At 36.5% G+C, this 18,200-nt stretch overlaps 1 protein-coding gene across 21 annotated transcripts; it reads left to right on the forward strand.

The window, feature by feature from the left end:
- Positions 1-8,673: 8,673 nt before the first annotated feature.
- LOC131056058 (F-box/LRR-repeat protein 3) lies at positions 8,674-14,679 on the forward strand. 21 transcript variants are annotated; one of them, XM_057990378.2, is made up of 10 exons: positions 9,260-9,275; positions 9,360-9,448; positions 10,649-10,721; positions 10,889-11,520; positions 12,425-12,550; positions 12,898-13,002; positions 13,086-13,482; positions 13,623-13,752; positions 13,891-14,185; positions 14,290-14,679. In XM_057990378.2, exons 3-10 carry the CDS (start codon positions 10,715-10,717, stop codon positions 14,539-14,541), a joined length of 1,944 nt encoding a protein of 647 aa, XP_057846361.2. In that variant the 5' UTR covers positions 9,260-9,275; positions 9,360-9,448; positions 10,649-10,714; the 3' UTR covers positions 14,542-14,679. The 21 variants fall into 21 exon arrangements, with proteins under 21 accessions (XP_057846357.2, XP_057846358.2, XP_057846359.2 ...); XM_057990373.2 differs by lacking the exons at positions 9,260-9,275; positions 10,649-10,721 and adding an exon at positions 9,123-9,259 and having other exon boundaries at positions 10,875-11,520; XM_057990372.2 differs by lacking the exon at positions 10,649-10,721 and having other exon boundaries at positions 9,138-9,275; positions 10,875-11,520.
- Positions 14,680-18,200: the final 3,521 nt, after the last annotated feature.

The following is an 18,200-nucleotide window of genomic DNA, read 5'->3' on the forward strand; positions in this document are numbered from 1 at the left end:
TAAGATTGAAGGTGTGTTAAAAATGAAAATCTTAGACTTGGCAGCATTAATTTTCTGACCCAAAGCAGAAAAATAGATATCCAGTGTTTGCTTGATGAGCTTGGCTTCTTTTAGAGAAGACTTACCAAATAACAATGTGTCATCAACGAAGAGAGAATGAGTTACTGTTATTGAAGTATCTGGAAGGTTGACCCTAAGACAAATCCCATTTGAGGATTGAAAATTGATGTATCTGCTCAAAGCATTTGTCATGAGAATGAAGAGAAAGGGTTACAGAGGGTCGCCTTGTCTTATCCCCTGTGTACCCTGAAAAAACCCTGAAGGATGACCATTTATTAGAATAAAGAAATGTGCGCTTGAGATACAATTTTTGATTCATTTGCACCATTTGTCTGAGAAACCAAATTTTGATAATACTTTGAAGAGGAACTCCCACTTGACCCGGTCATATGCTTTCATCATATCAAGTTTGATAACAAAATTTTCTTGTTGGCTCTCATGGACATAGTGTAAAACCTCATGCGCGACTAGGGCTCCTTCCATAGTTTCCCTACCCGGGACAAAACCCCCTTGTTCTTGTGAGATGATCCCTGGTATGAGGAAGTGCATTCTAAGGTAAATGGCCTTAGTTACAATCTTATATATTGTGTTACAAAGTGAAATGGGTCTGAACTCTGCGAATGAAGAAGGGGAAGGGGTTTTTGGGATAAGAATAATATTTGATGCATTAAAACCTTTCAGCATAGCTCCCCTTTTCCTGGATTCTTCCATTACCTCTAAGAGGTCAAAACCAATCACATCCTAGCACTTTTAAAAGAAGAGGGTGGTGAACCAATCTGGACCTGGGGCTTTATCTGGGGAAAGGGAAAATACCACTTTGTGGACTTCCTCCAAAGTGAAGGGGGCCATAAGGGTTCTGTTATCCTGGTCGAAAATTAGAGGTGGAATAGATTGTAGTAGAAGCTCAACATTGTCCTTCCAAGAAGCATCTAAATTAGAATATGGTGGGGCTAGGAGATTCTTAAAGAACTTTACACCTTGATCTTGGATATCTGCTAAATTTTTAATCAGTTCCCTTGAGTTTTCATGCTTGATTGAGAACATAAAGTTAGATGCTTTCCTTTATTTTGTGGAGGCATGAAAGAATTTTGTGTTCTTATCTCCTTGTTCCAGCTAGAGCTCTCTTGATTTCTGTCTCTAGTACTCTTCTTCTCTCTTATAGACCTCTTCCCATTCACTTTGAAGGCCCTTTTGTGTAGAGTGCAAGAGTTGATCCAAACCATTGGAAATTATGTTTTGGTTAACTTCTTCCAGTTGTTGAGCAATGATTTTTTTTTGGGCAAAAACATTCTTAAAAATCTTTTTGTTCCATTCCTTAGCCCGGATCTTAATAAACTGAAGTTTCTTAAAAAATTGGAACATCTTCGTTCCTGTACATGTAGGGGCAAATACCCACCATTGTCTTAATAAAGCCTGAAAATGTGGGTGTCTAAATCACATGCGCTCAAACTTGAAGGAGGAGCCATAAACCGACATGGGGTTTTGTTTTTTCCATTCCAGGGTAATTTGGATTGGGAAGTGATCTGATTCAGAAATGGGGAGAATGTCTGAATGATAACTGACCTGATTGAGGCACCATTCCAAAGGAATAAAAAACCTGTCGAGTCTCTCTGCAATCTGAAGGAAGCCTAATCTCCTGTTAGTCCAAGTAAAGAGACCATTATTGGGGATCACATCCAATAAGTTGTTTTTAATGGTGAAGCTAAGAAAATCCTGCATAGATCATGGGGGTGGGCAAATTCCTCCTTGCTTTTCCTTATGAGAAAAGATTGCATTAAAGTCTCCTCCAATGATGAAGTTCTGTGCTTCCTCTTGTTGGAGTAGAAGAGTCAACTTGTCCCATAGGCCTTTCTTTTCCAGAGTGGGGATGGGGCCATAAATATTAAATACTGCGAAGGTCATGTCATAGGATACTGGTTTCAACATTTGCCAATTAAGATCTTGATCTAATAAGTGAACTTGGACTTTTTTAGGATTCCATAATGTAAGCAATCCACCCGAGGCCCCAACACCTTGCATGTGGGCTGATCCAGATTATGTCCATTTAGCCACTGTTTTGTGATACATTTCCTGTGATAGCTTCGTTTCTTGGACTAAAAAAATGTCTGCCTTTGAAGAATCAAGGTGAGATTTTATTCTCCCTCTTTTGTCAGGGGCATTAATGCCCCTGACGTTCCAGGAAATCATTTTTATTGTGAAGAGGGAGTGCCTTTTGCACTCCTTGTAATTCTTTTTGATAATTCAAATTTCCTGTCTAAGGTGCTCTGTACACCCGCCTCTATTTCTTCTTGAATTTTCACAGAGTTTGGTTTTCTACCTCTCTTTTTTGGGGTGGTGAAGCCATCAGATTTCAAATCGGGTCTCTGTTCAATCGATAAGGATTGTGCATAGTCAAAAGTAATTTTTTTTTTCCCTCACCATCTTGTGAAGGGATTTCCACTCCTTCCTGCCTAATTTTTGAGGGGAGTTCCCCTTTATCTGAGATGTCAAGAGATGAAGCACCGCACCTTGTTTCTCATAAGGGACACATTACATTTGTCATACTAACACCTTCCTCTTCTGCAATTTCCTCAATCATAGTGGCAACTAGAGTGGACATGATATCGTCTGCTATTTCCTGGATATGACCCTCCTTACTTGAGATAGCTATCCCTAAAACTGATAAGCTCTGCATTAAATTCTGGATATCAATCGGGGATTCGTTGAACATTAGGTCCCGAACTATATCTTCTTTGTCATTAGATGTTTTGTCACATAATTGGAGAACTAGTGTACGCATGGAGGTAGATTTATAGCTAGAAAGGATCCAATTATACGTGATAAAAAAAAGGGCCAGCTAATTAATCCATTGAACATAGGATGGTTCAAAGGCATTCTGAGGTTCAGGGGGATCATTACGAGGTTGTACATGATGAGAAACTAGAACTACCTCATGCTGGCGGGGAGGACATAGAGGAGGATCTGAGCAATGATTTTTACAGATTGAAAGCTTTGGGCTCTCATGACCACTATAGGAATTCATGAAGTGGCCTAATTGCTGCTGATATTTACAGATGACCTCAACATTATCCAATGCGATGTCTTGATGCCACAAACCCCATTTTGATGAAATGGTTAAATGCTTTGGTAGGGTCTTTTTTGAGGTAAGGAGAAGACAAACCCTAACATCTCTCTGGATTATTTCAAAGGGTATAAGATCGTGAGCGACAAAGATGCCTAGCTGATTAGCCATGGTCTCCACAATATCTGGGTCTCTGTATTCCAAAGGCAAACCTGGAAGGGAGATCTAGTGGGGATAAAATCTGCAAAGATTAGCGTCTTGTTTAAAGTTTGGAATCTGGATAAGGTAAAAAGACCGACCCCTTAACAAAACCAACCTTTGTTTTTGTGTACTGCATCTCTATCTTCTGCTGAAGAGAATAGGGCTATAAAAAAATTTGAGTGACTGTCGATGAAGAAAATATCACGAAGACCCGACCAATGACTATTTGCCCATGAAAGCAGAGATTAAAGCGGGATTGAAGAATTAAACTTACCAATGAGAGTCGATTTTCAGAGAAGAGAGACTGACTGGGAGAGAACATGGTCCGGAAAGGATATCTTGATAGCGGAGGTGTCCTCAACCAGAGCCCGAGCGGGAGAGGAGTCCGTCTCTTTAATCTTTGCCAGTTTTCTTTTCCACACAGAGTGCATTGGTATCGACTTTCCATGATCTCCTTGTTGATTTGCTCCAGTTTTCCCGTCAACAAAGCCAGCTTTGAGAGGGGGCTGGTGAGGGATGGAAGGGGATGTTTCACAGATGTCAAAAATCGGTTGTTTCTTTTGGAGTTTTGTTCAAAATGGATTCGGAAGTGGAGGCTTTTTGACAGGATTTTGAAATTTTTTTTCCCGCCCAAATGAATTTTGAATTTTTTTCCCTCCCGAAAGAATTTTGAATTTTTTTTGCTTCCGCCCAAATGAAGGTGGATGGTGGCCTGGGTATCCCTTGAGGATCGTACGTGCCCCATGGTTGAGAGAAGCTCCTTGGATGCAGGTGTTGGAGTTCAAATGATTCTGAAGATTACCAACTGCTTTATGGGGATGGGAGTGAGAAGAGTGCGCCGGATGAGCAAGAGGATTATTGAAAAAAGTGTCAGGGCTATCTGGCTGATCTTGAAGACATGCGAAATGATTTAACCATCGATTTCCTGAGGGTAAATCTAAAACCGGTTTGATGTAAGGTTTGTCCCTGAAGATTTAGACAAAAGGGTTAATGTCAAATTTTGAATATTGGCCAGAACGAGGGACATCCTTTGATTGTCCTTGGCGAGGCTGATGGGGGACACTAAAACCTTGCCACCATCTACTGTTCTCTGCAGCCCTGCTTTGAGGCCTTGCCCCACCCTGCCATGGGACACTGTCATCTTGTTGCCATCTTTCATTCCTTGGGACCTTGTTCTGAGCCCTAAGAAAAATTGGGCCTCCTCCCACCTTGTTCTGAAAACCCAAAAAATTCGAACCTCCGCCCATTGCTCGTTGTGCATCATTGAGATAAATTATATTTTTGTTGAATCGTAATTAAATAATGAACATATTTTACTCTTTCAATAATGTAAATAAAGTAGATAAATAATAAATATTTTGATTGGTTGGAAGGTACAATTAAGTAACAATTAAACAGACATGATTGTTATAGTTCCTTTTGCCTATGACATGAACTCCAACGAAAATGATTGTAAAGAATGTTAAACTTCATGAATATCAAGGTAGAAAAATTTATAGTGCTTAATTATATTCGTCATAGTTGTAGACATTTGATTTATTACCTAACATAATGTTATTAGAAGTTGTAGCCATATTGATATTTAAAACAAATTACCTCTCTTTTATATGATAATTGACATATTATTATTATAAGAATTTATAGATTGTTATAAAAATCATATTTCAATATGAAGATATATTTGTAGCTTGTAGACAAATGCCATTATTATAAAATCTTTTTAAATGAAACTAATACATTCTCTCTAATTTCAAGAAAGTATATTCTATTTATTAAACATTGATTGGTTTCATTATGAAAAAATCGATACCTTGTATTTAAGTTATATAAAATTTAATTATATTTTAGATAAATTTTGTTTGAAGTTATTTTAAGTGGTAAGAATAATCAATTATATAATAATTACAATACTTGAGGGTTAATATATTGTCAATATTAAAGTTTTTCAAAGTAGTGGGGTCCACATTGTTAATTTCTATAATAATTATAGGACCACAAGATCTAATACATTGTCATAAATAAAATTTTCAAGTACTGAGGACGACATAGTCAATCTCTATAATAACTACAAGGCTTAAATATCTAACACACCACCAATAACAAAATTAAAATAGAATACATTTTTTAACGTCTACAATACCTAAGATAAACTATAAAATAACGTACCCTACTATTTCTCCATTGCTAAAAAAACACATTATATTTTACTTCAACCTCTATGCTTTTTTGTTTTTAAATTCAAAATATTCAATATGACTTAAATATAGCACTTTAAATATCCCAACTAAAATAAAATAGAATTTTTTTAATTTCCACATACCTACTATTTTTCCAATGTTTAAAAATGAAAAAAATAATTCAAAATATTAAATTTGACTGAAATACAATATCTTAAATATCTCAACTAAAATAAAATAATTTTTTTTAACTTCTACAAGACCAAAGATAACCTATAAGACAACATACCTACTATTTCTCCACTCCTTAAAAATGAAAAACATTATATCTTACTCCACTCTATTTCTCAAAAATATTTTACTATTTCTCCACTGCTTAAAAATGAAAAACATTATATCTTACTCCAAACTCTATTTCTCAAAAATATTTACTATTTATCCACTCCTTAAAGATGAAAAACATTATATCTTACTCCACTCTATTTCTCAAAAATATTTTACTATTTCTACACTGCTTAAAAATGATTATATCTTACTCCACTCTATATCTTACTGCATTCAATCTTGATACAATATATTAGTTTCTCTTCAATATTTTCAAGAAAGTTCATCAAAATTTACTATAGCAAATGAATGAACAAATGTAGGAATTTTAATTATCTATGAGAGTGAACATTCTAAAGGATCAAAGAATATAACAATTAACATATTATCAAGTTTCTTTCAATATTATGAATCTTTGCTACAAGATTACCATATTGATAAGTACGAGATATTTTCCATATTAAGTCAAATTATGATATTGCTATTATGGTTCAATTGTGTAATTTTCGAGTGGAACTCATTGACCCATATTTCATGAGTAGTGGTCCACAAGAATCCATTTCTAATGATAATTAATGATGCACTTAGCACTCATTGCATATAAGTGATGCTCAAGAGGTGAAGCAAATCTTCATTACAAAATTACCATATTGATTATAAGTTAGATATATTTTCCATATCAAGTCAAATTATGATATTTGAAGCAAATCTTCATTAAAAAATTACCATATTGATAAGTTAGAGATATTTTCCATATCAAGTCAAATTATGATATTGCTATCATATTCACTTGTGCAGTTTTCAAGTCAAATTCATTGATCCATATTTCATGATTAGTGGTTCACAAAAATCCATCTCTCATGACAATGAACGATACACTTAACACTCATTGTATCTAAGTGATGCTCACAAAGGTGAAACATTGGGCTTTCCCACAAGGTCACCCATACTATTCCAACTGAAGTGCGCTTAACCATAGAATTCCCAGATTAAGCCCACTTAACTTGCTACCCCATTTATTTTTCTATCTCCTTATATAACTCATTCAAATGAACTAAGAATATTTCTAGAATAACACACACACACACACACACACACACACACACACACACACACACACACACACACACACACACACACACACACACACACACACACACACACACACACACACACACACACACACTTCTTAAACATCTTAAAGTACAATGCCATGAATTATCATAGGTTCTCTTCAATTTCATTCCAAGCGTCCAATGATGCCTTACCCATAATATGCCCCTTGCACATATGTTAAGTCACCTAGACAATAATATTTTTGTTTATAAAATCTCTTAACCTCATGTGAATATCCAAGTTAGCCCTCTACATACATACATGACGTGTGTGTGTGTGTGTGCGCGCGCGCGTGCGCGTGTGCATGTGTATGTATACATACATACATACATACATACATATATGTGTGTGTGTACATACATACATACATTTGTGTGTATGTGTGCGTGCGCACGCACACTCACGTGACACACACAAAGATATATATATATATATATATATATATATATATATATATATAATCTGACTTAAATACAACACCTTAAATATCCCAACTAAAATAAAATAATTTTTTTTAACTTCTACAAAACCAAAGATAACCTATACGTCAACATACCTACTATTTCTCCACCCCTCAAAAATGAAAAACATTATATCTTACTTCAAACTCTATTTCTCATAAATATTTTACTATTTCTCGATTGCTTAAAAATGAAAAACATTATATCTTACTCTGAACTCTTTCTCAAAAGTTTAAAATATTTTATACAACACCCTACATATTCCAACTATAACAACTTGCCACTACACCACATTCAATCTTAATAATACAATACATTTGTTTCTCTTCAATATTTTCAAGAAAGTTCATCAAAATCTACTATAGCGAATGAATGAACAACTGTAGGAATTTTAATTATCTATGAGAGTGAACATTCTAAAGGATCAAAGAACATAACAATTAACATATTATCAAGTTTCTTTCAATATTATGATTCTTCGCTATAGAATTACCATATTGATAAGTACGAGATATTTTCCATATTAAGTCAAATTATGATATTGCTATTATGATTCAACTGTATAATTTTCGAGTGGAACTCATTGACCCATATTTCATGAGTAGTGGTCCACAAGAACCCATTTCTCATGATAATGAATGATACACTTAGCACTCATTGCACCTAAGTGATGCTCAAGAGGTGAAGCAAATCTTCATTACAAAATTACCATATTGATTATAAGTTAGATATATTTTCCATATCAAGTCAAATTTTGATATTTGAAGCAAATCTTCATTACAAAATTACCATATTGATAAGTTAGAGATATTTTCCATATCAAGTCAAATTATGATATTGCTATCATATTCACTTGTGCAGTTTTCAAGTCAAACTCATTGATCCATATTTCATGATTAGTGGTTCACAAAAATCCATCTCCTATGATAATCATAAATGATACACTTAACACTCATTGCATTTTAGTGATGCTCACAAAGGTGAAACATTGGGCTTTCCCACAAGGTCACCCATACTATTCCAATGAAGAGCGCTTAACCATAGAATTCTCAATTAAGCCTACTTAACTTCTACAGCATGCTTAACCATAAATTCTCAAATTTAACCCACTTAACTTGCTACCCCATTTATTTTTTTATTTCCTTAAATAACTCATTCAAATGATCTTATTAGAGAACACGTTTATAATATTAAAGGTAGGAAAGGAGGAAAAGAATGTTGTTGAGAGGCCTTCATTTCATTGAACCTGAGGTTAGAAAGGTGCCCGAAAAGAATGTCGTTGACGGGTCCCTCTAATTCTATCCGCTTATCATTAAAAATACAGGAAACTGGAATTTGACTCTGGATTTTCTATCATTAGCACTTATACTCCGGGTCAAATTGGAACATTTGGGAAGCTTTAAACGCGCTGCCATTAAATACACCAGAAAAAACTAAGGCTTGTTATACTAATTATGGCTCGTGTGATGTTTATGGTGAATTAAAAAAGAATGAACAGCTCTATCTAGAACGAGTGTTGACGATGGGCCGTACGGAGATGAGGCATGAAAGTGGAGAGCGAAATGATCGAGGGAGGTGCAAGCAGTGGGTCCCATGTCTATCATTCCTCTCCCCTGGTCTCTGATCTGTACGTGCTCCCGGCACAGCGGGTGGTCAGGTGGTCGCTTATAGAGTGACCAACCGCTATGACGTACCTCCAACTGCTAAGACAATCGTTTTACCCCATCTAGTCTAGTTCTGCTGGGGAAGTTGGATTGAGTGTTATTTTTCAGTAGGAGGGCTAGTGGGGCTGCCTGTCGTTTGGGATTTTTGGGTGGTAGTTGATATGACCGTCAGGGCAAGCTGCCAAAGGAATGCAGGTAATAATTGATGCAGGTGAGAACCGTGGTGCTTTATACCTGATTTCTGGCTTTTTGTATTTGGTCTGGTTCTTTCAGAGATTGAATTTTATATTATTAGGTTAAGCGGTAGAGAGGCGCTGGAGGGCACATGAAATGTCTGTACTGTGTTTGTTGTTGGTCAGGTTCGTTCAACCGTAGCGATAAAAGGTACTATAAATTTATCTGTGAGTATCTGTGTAATGGCTTTACAGGTGTGCTGGATGCGTGGGTTCTTTTGTTCTTTATAAATCCGAGAAAATCAATGATACCCGTTACAGAATTTTACTTTGTTCAGTTTAATCTTTTATGACTTAGCCTGAGTTTGGATTGGATTTGGCTTATGGGTTGTGGTGTTTTGATTTGTTTGGGAAATTGTAGTTGAGAGAGATTATGGGTAGCCTTTTGGGCTCTGTGAGATTGAGTTTGTAATTCATTTTTAGGATTTGCGAACATGGAATGTAGGTTTTCTTATGTGACGGGTCGTCTTATTACAGTGAGGGAATTTTAACCTAGTCATAGCCATTGCAGGACGACTCCTTTGAATCTGAATATTATAAATTTGAATCTGAATTTTTTATAGTATTTTTTTGGAGGCGAAGCCATTCTTGACATGATTGTTATAATTACATTTTCTTTTCCCCCCTTTTTTTCTTGCTTTCATTAAAAGAGATTTAATGTGCTGAGTTGTGACTATAAGGGGTGTTTAAGTTTGACAGTGTGTTGTAGTATCAGAATTCTCACGCCTTTTATAAAGATCGGGTAACTCTGTAAAATTTATTTGGACCAGCTAGGGTCAAAACAAAGCCTTCTCCAACATGCTGTTGGATGTTCTACAACAAGCTTTCGTTGATGCCGTATTTATTGGGTAGTCACACCAATAATGTGATTTGAATCTGTGTCTAATAATATCTAGGCCACTAGCATTAACCAGGTGGATTTCTACCGATGCCTCCACTTCAAGATGCACTTCTATGGTCGGGGCTCCTATTTTGGCTCTGATGCCTTGTTAAATTTTTGAGAACCAACTAGGACTCCAACCTAGGATGGTCCATTTGCTACCGGGATGCCCTAGCACTGAGTAAGGATTGTTTCAAACGAAATGTTTGTTCTCTTTAGGATATATTTTCTGAGCTTTGATTTATTTTCTTGGTATATTGAAGATTTTGCACTGTTATTAAGCCTTACAAGGTCCTCTTTGGCAGGATTTTGGTTTCTTACAATAAGTAGGCTTTTTCAGTTTGAAATAAAATTTTGCAATTTTATTTTGTGTTCTTAATTCCAGATTTGAAGTACAAGTTTGTATTCTTGACTTGATTTAAGGTTTCATGTTCTACGTCATGATGTATGAAGTATGCAAATCTTTGGCAGGAAGAGTTGGTTGTTTCATGTCTATTTTTAACTGAACAAGATGGGTTTTCATTTCTGTTTCTGCCAATGCAAGGTGGGCTTTTATTTTTATATTAAAGCAGAAGCCATTCTAGTTTATTGTTGTCATTGGTGATCTGGTTCTAAAATAAGCCCTTTCGGTTTAGTTATGACTTTTAAGATTCCGTGTGCTAGGTTGTCACTGCTTCCCTGTCTAAGGTTTGCACAGTTCTTTATTTGAAGGATCAGAATCTATGAACAAGATGGCGAGCATTCTAAGCCTCCTTGGAGATGATATTCTCTTGAGGATTCTGAGGAGTGTGAGGAGCCCCACAGACAGGAAATCATGGTCTCTGGTGTGCAAGCACTTTTATCATTTGGAAGCTCTTTGCAAGGAAAGATTGCAGCTCTTAAGAAGGAAAATGTTAACTAGGATTCTGGAGAGATATGGGAACCTCCTGCACTTAGACTTTTCCCTGTGCCCACAGATCACTGACGAATGCCTGGAACAGGTAGCTAGATTATCAGGGCAGCATTTGCGTTCTATAAATCTTTCTAAACTGAGCTGTTTTAGTCACATTGGCCTGTTCATGCTGGCGAAAGGCTGCGAGAACTTGGTGGAAATTGATCTTTCTAGCTGCTCCAGAATTGGGGATAAAGAGGCTGATGCTATTTCTCAGGCCAAGAATCTGCAGTCACTGAAATTGGTGAAGTGCCAACAAATTTCTGACTTGGGTTTGGTTTGCATAGCAGTGAGATGTGGTAAACTCCGTTACTTGAATCTCAAATGGTGTGTTGGGATATCTGATTCAGGCATTGAAATGGTTGCTGTTAAGTGCAAAGAACTTAGGTTTCTTGATCTTTCTTACTTACAGGTATGCAGAGTTCAATCCAACCATCCAAATTCTCTGTGGAAAATAAAACTAGTTATCAAAACATGCTTTTATAATTTTATTTCAAGGTCCATTGTCTGATGCTACTCACATGATAGAGAACATGGTCAAAAATATTTTATGGTAGTCTGCTGACCAAATGATATTAAGTGATTTCTTAGAAGAAATACGTTAAAACATAATTTATAAGGTGTGTTTATATGTATGATAAACTAGGCCAGTCTGAGGAGATAGTGAATGGCATCATCGTGGTGCATTTGCCTTCTGTCCTACGTTGACAAGTCCTCATCTTTGATTGATAGGCCAAGGTTGTTCTGTTTACAAAAGTAGGGATTTAAGAGGTTCAAGTATATATAGAACTAACCAGTACTAATGCTGGTGATATAATATAATAATAGAACATATTTCTTCCTTTTATGGCTAAAAAGGAATTTTCTTCTGTTGTAGAATTGTTGAGCCTGAAACGTGTAGCTATCCTTCATTGCCAATTTGTTATTCTGTGTGCTGTTCATACATGTAGCTTATTGATGGATTTGCCTGAGCCCATTCCATTAGAATGCCCTCAAAAAGGTTAGAATTCATTAGTGTATGCTCTGGAAATATGAAAATTGGAGAAACGGTTTGACAGATCCTATGCATGGTCATATGTGCCTGCATTTTTTCCTTATTATTGTTGAAAATTACTATTGACCTTTTATGCAAAAGAGAATGTTACTGGTACTAAAAAGGTCATTCTATAAATTCTTAGGATTGCTGATCATCAGGGAGCATTCTTCCTTTAAATGGGCAAATGTGGATTTATTGACATTGTAGTGTGGAAGAGCTGAACTCTTAAAGTTTATGGTGATTTTCAGGGATACTATTAATCCAGCGTTTTGTGTTGCAGATAACAAACAAATCTATAGCTTCTGTAGCACAGCTTGAGTACCTAGAGACCTTGGTACTGGTTGGTTGTGTCTCAGTAGATGACGAAGGCCTTGATTTTCTCAAAGATGGCTGCAAATCGTTGCAGGTATGTTGGAAGTTATTGCATCAATATTGGAAATATCTGCCCAACATTCTAAAAACCTAGGAATTGTATTTCACTTTTTCACTGGTAAATTATACGTAATGTTCTTCTATTGTATTTTTAAAGCTTTTAGTTTTTGGACAATCTTAGGATAATGGGTTGGATGGTGCAATAACCATGGAAGCTGATGATAGCTGGTTATGTTCTTGCATGCGCTTTACCGAATTTTGTAATTGGACAGAGTGTAGCTTGTTGTGCTTGTTCTCGAAACTTTGAGACTGGATATTATTTTGGATTTTCAAGAATTTCTGTTATAAGTATGTGATACTTGGATGATTCTATATTTACAGAGACTTGACGTTTCAAAGTGTCAGAATGTGAGTTGCAATGGCATAATCTCTGTTACAAGTGGTTCTATACCCTTGCAGCAACTTACATTGGCCTATTGTGTTCCGGTAAGTTTTAGATGATTGCATGACCTAACTTTGATAAGCTTATTTCAGGTGTCTCATTAAGTGAATGTGTATTTTGTGAACAGCAGGTCACAAGTGCTATTTTTGCATCTTTGCAAAAGTTTGAAAGTCTCCAGTCAATTAAATTTGATGGCTGTGAAGTTTCTAGCTCAGGGCTCGAGTCTATTGGGAAGAGCTGCAAATATTTGCAGGAACTAAGCTTAAGTAAGTGTAGTGGTGCAACAGATGAAGGAATTTCTTTACTTGTGGCAGGTTGCAGAGACTTGAGAATTGTGGACCTCACCTGCTGCCACAATCTCACTGATGTTGCTGTTTCAGCCATTGGAATGTCTTGCACAAATCTTTCATGTCTCAAGATGGAATCATGTAGCTTGGTCACTGAGACAAGCTTAAATGTGTTAGGTGATAACTGTCACTTTCTGGAAGTCCTTGACCTCACCGACTCTAGCATAAACAATACAGGTCTTTAACATTCTTTCGATACTTAAATTGATAATATAGCTAGGTTATTTACTATCGTGATATGTATTTGTCAAATCATATTGTCAGTGCACGTACTTTGTAGTACTGTAGTAAGAATTAAATGCTATATATTTGTGCAGGATTGAAGTTCATTTCCAGATGCTCGAAATTGACTACCTTAAAATTAGGAATATGTGAAAGTATATCTGATGAGGGATTAACATATATTGGTGCTCACTGCTCAGATCTTCTAGAACTTGATTTATACCGGTAGCACTTCTTTTTGAAGAGTGTCATTATAGAAATTTTGACTTTGTTAATTTTTCATTTGTTTTTCAGTGTCTGGTAGATTTTGAGACCTTGAATTAGCAAATTTAAGTTTCTACTTATGAATATTGTAATTTGCAGGTCGGCAGGAGTTGGTGATGTTGGATTAGCAGCAATTGCCTGTGCTTGCCCAAAGTTGAAGATATGCAATCTCTCATATTGCATAGCGATCACAGATGAATCACTAAAATCTCTTTCTCAACTTGAAGGGCTTCACAACCTTGAGATTCGAGGTTGTATTCATGTAACTTCTGCAGGACTTTCTGCCATTGCCATGGGATGCAGGCATTTGGTAGAGTTAGATATCAAGAGGTGCTGTTGTGTTGATGATGTGGGATTAGTGACTCTTGTTCATTGTTGCCAAAACCTGAGACAGGTAATTTATTTTGTGTGGGGATTGTATGTCATCACTGATTATCAATATTTTTCCTTTTTTCTTTCAAGGATGATGTTGAAGTTTGGAAGGTGTGCCCTATGCAGATAAACATTTCATACTGTCCAATTTCAGATGTTGGGATGTTGGCATTAGCCAATCTCAGTTGCTTGCAAAATATAAAGCTAGTGCATCTCAGGAATGTGTCTTTAGATACCTTTGCATTTGGTCTTTTAGCTTGTAAGAGCTTAAAGAAAATCAAAGTTCTGAAACATCTGAAATCGCTCCTACCACCAGGTATATTTGAACACTTGGAAGAACAAGGCTGCAGAATCCGGTGGATGGATAAGCCTCTTTGATGTAATTGACAGTTTTGTAATGTTGGATTCATGCTTTTGGAAATGAACAATTTTTTAAAACATGAACCGGAAAAGGTACAGCTTTGGAGATGAACAATTTTTTGAAACCATGAATGGGGAAAGTTTTGTCTTTGTATAGGTCCATTCTTTTTATGTATGCCCATCTCAAATGTTGCAGATTTAAATCTCAAGCTCTTCCTATGCTGCTTGCTGTTAATCTTTTATTTATTTTTGTTTTTTAATCAAGTGTACTAATATATGTGAATGTTATATGTGTCTTGTGATTTAAACATTGCATGCTTTTTGGTGACCTTACCGGATTCATATTTGGTCGAGAGTTCATTTTTAAGTTCAACATATGAGGATTGAAGACAACTTTTTCATTTTGGAGTTTGCCATAGAATTATACTCACGTATAGAGTAGATACCCCCTATTGTTGGCGATCAAACCCTCTTTCCCTCTTTCAAATTAGTATAAATTGTATTTAGATTTTTGAATGAGAAAATCCTTATAAGCAAAGCTTGTCCTTAAGGTAGTAGACTGAGAATTTTACTGTGTTCTTATAAATATAGATTGTATAAAACTTAACATGATATAATTGGAGGAGAGTATATATATATTCTGCTGGAAGGAACTAACTACATGCTACACCACAAGAAAGAATTATCTGACTATCCACAGAATGTGTTATCCACACATGATTCCTCTCCAAAGAATTAAACTACATGTTGACACCATGAGTATTATGAAGTTATCACCAATGGCTGCAGGAAAATGAGTGGAGAAAACTTTAGCCAAAGAGACCCTCGGGGGACATTTCTTGGTAATCGTTGAGGGAGCCAGTGTTGCAGTTAACAAGTTGGAAGCATTTGTAGCTTGTGAGGAAGATCACCAAATGGCTGCAGGAGAACGAGTGGAGAAAACTTTAGCCAAAGGGACCCTAGGGGGACATTTGTAAAAGGGAGCCATTGTTGCAGTTATCAAGTTGGAAGCATTTTTAGCTTGTGAGGAAGAAAAGCCCAGAGCATGGTTCCTGATTTTAGCATTTATGTGTTTTGTGCAACACAAGTAGGTTGTAAAGTGATTTGAAGAAAAACTTGATAAATGTTTGAGGATAATCAGAAATATAGTGGCAGCTGAATGTATAGTGCCACAAAATGATGGTTAGCTGCTGAAAGGAACAATGTACATCTTTGGTGTTCAGGGCTTTCTGCTTTAAGTTTTTTGAAGTGCAGCATCAGTGCCTCAAACTTTATAGTAAATCACTTATATGGCAGAGTGTCCATTGGTTATCTTCTTTAAGGAACAAAGTCTTAATTCTCACTATCACCTTATGCTCAGGGTTTGGCACTGTTAGCAATCAAACGTGCCTCCCCACAGATACTGAAGACTTGCACCAATCTCAAGGCCAGGTAATGTCAATGTAGGTGATGCCTAGGACTCAGTGATCAGACAATGGCATGAATGCGTTAATTCTTGGGAGTGGGCATGCTCACCTTTGGCTTTGGGCTCAGTGAAACCAAGTAGAGTGTTCTGAGAGGTATCCTTGAGGGGGGTTCCGGTAGAGGATAATAAGCAACATTAGCCAATTACAACCATATCCAATGTATGCATGACCCAAAGGTTTGTCACTATGACAAAAACTAATTGATTTTGTGTAAAACCCCCCTTTTTTAAGTGTATAAAAAAACATAATCATTGTACATGTGCAAGATGTGTGTAATTGTTACAGTTTATTCAAAATATTCCTTAGGTTAAAATCATATAATCATGAATTCAAATAGAACTCTTACCTACTTCTAAACTACTAAAGGTATCATATATGCATTTTGATAGTTATGCGTTTGATCATTAGCCTACATGTCTGATGCCTATTCTGATGGGTAACAAAGTCCCAAAGTGCAAAGAAGGCACACTTGCAAATCACCGTTGAAACTACATGCTTACATGCACAAGAATCAGAGATGTTGTCATACAATTAAGCATACTCAATAATCCATACCAATGCTGCAAAAACCCACATGAAACAAATGAATGGCCACCTCAAAAGCTTTGCAATGATTTTAAACATAGTCATTATCATCAAACCCTTGTTACAATCATGTCAGAAAATGTAGCTAGAGGAAACCCACAACTAGGCTTGAAGATTTACAAATCGCCATGGAGACATTCAATTATAGGCACAACTGCCATTTGTAACCCTTCCTGGGACTTACAAAATGTTTTACTGAACTAATAGATTGGATTTGTGAAATTAAAACCCTAGACAACACTTTGAAACTTACAACCCTTGGAAGTAACAAAAATGATGTACTTTGAAACTTACATCCTTGTATTTATAATGTTTCAATTACAAGCATTTTGATATCTCATTGGGGGTTGTAGGATTCTTTTGTGAGTCGAGGCATTCAATGTGTTAATCATCTTCATATAAAATAAACCTCTTTGGATTAGATGTTCAGTAACGTAAGGTAGTGAGAATGTCCTTGTGTACAAAGAGTACATTTATGACTCGGATTGCTCGGGGTCAGATAATCTATAAAATGCTGGTTCAGTGTGGAGAATATGGGTTGTTTGAGAATGGAAAATCGTTGTGTCATGTCTCTGTCCCCTCAATTCGACTCCCCCTCAATGGAAATTTCCGGGTGCCAATCCCGCCCTACTATTCTCAAGGGACAATGGCTAGGGTTTGGATTTATGGTGCACAATTATCCATATGGGCTTGCATGTGGATATGGGCTTTTGAGGAGGCTAATGACAGTGTGGCTAGAATTAAATAGTAGTAATTGTTTATTGCATAAGATTTTGATAATTAATGATGCCTCGAAAAATGTTGAGGGATGTGGACCAATGTGCTCAATTGTCAAGGTTCCACAAAAACTCATTCTTGAATAGTGCTCAAATGGTCAAAAACATCTTGTAAGCTTGAGAGACGAGACTTAGGAAAATTGGGTACCAAGGTGCCATCATGGATTTGGAGTTGGGAATCATGGAATTCACATGTTGAAGAAATGTTTGGACTTAAAGAAATGGAGGAACAAGATTTGTGGTTTGGGATATCATATGATAGTTTTCTTAATGTATGTTGGTATTAGGAATCTTGAAGAGCTAAAAGGAGAAAGTGTGAAAAGGAGAAAGGGATGGGAAATTTGCATACTTACTACCATGGGGAAAAAGTAGAGAGGTAGGATGGAATTGTGAGAGCCTTAAGAAAAACAATGAATGGAATAGTGGGGATCAAATTTTGGAATTGCGATTTACAAGGTGCACTTTTGGGAGGAAGGAATGGTGAGCCTTGAAAATCCACAAGAAGAGCGAAAGTGGTTGTGGGTCAAGGAATAGGAATGCTTGATATTGAATGTGAAAGAATGAGGAGAGGAATGGGGAATCCATCAGAAAAAGGGGATTGGAAATGCATGATACCATTTGCCTATAAGGTAAAGGGTTAATTGGAAATCTGAAAGCATGGGCCCAAAAACCAAAAATAAAGGAGGCGGCAAGAGAGAAAGCACAATCGATGCTCAGAGAAATCCAATGCCACAGAAAGAGGATTCAAGGATTGGGAAATTGTGATCCCAGAAAAGAGGAACCGAGTGATAGAGAAAACATGAATAGGGAATTGAGATTGTAGGGAGAAAGAGGAAAAGGCACCAAAGCT

This window comes from Cryptomeria japonica, chromosome 2 (genome assembly GCF_030272615.1).
Source record: "Cryptomeria japonica chromosome 2, Sugi_1.0, whole genome shotgun sequence".
NCBI classification, from domain to species: domain Eukaryota; kingdom Viridiplantae; phylum Streptophyta; class Pinopsida; order Cupressales; family Cupressaceae; genus Cryptomeria; species Cryptomeria japonica.

Bases quoted from the DNA above. Each gene is read 5' to 3' on its own strand.
- LOC131056058 (XM_057990367.2), top strand. From the start codon at position 10,625: ATGAAGTATGCAAATCTTTGGCAGGAAGAGTTGGTTGTTTCATGTCTA. The intron at 11,521-12,424 runs GTATGCAGAGTT...TTTGTGTTGCAG, and splicing joins TTGATCTTTCTTACTTACAG to ATAACAAACAAATCTATAGC. The intron at 13,483-13,622 runs GTCTTTAACATT...ATATTTGTGCAG, and splicing joins CTCTAGCATAAACAATACAG to GATTGAAGTTCATTTCCAGA.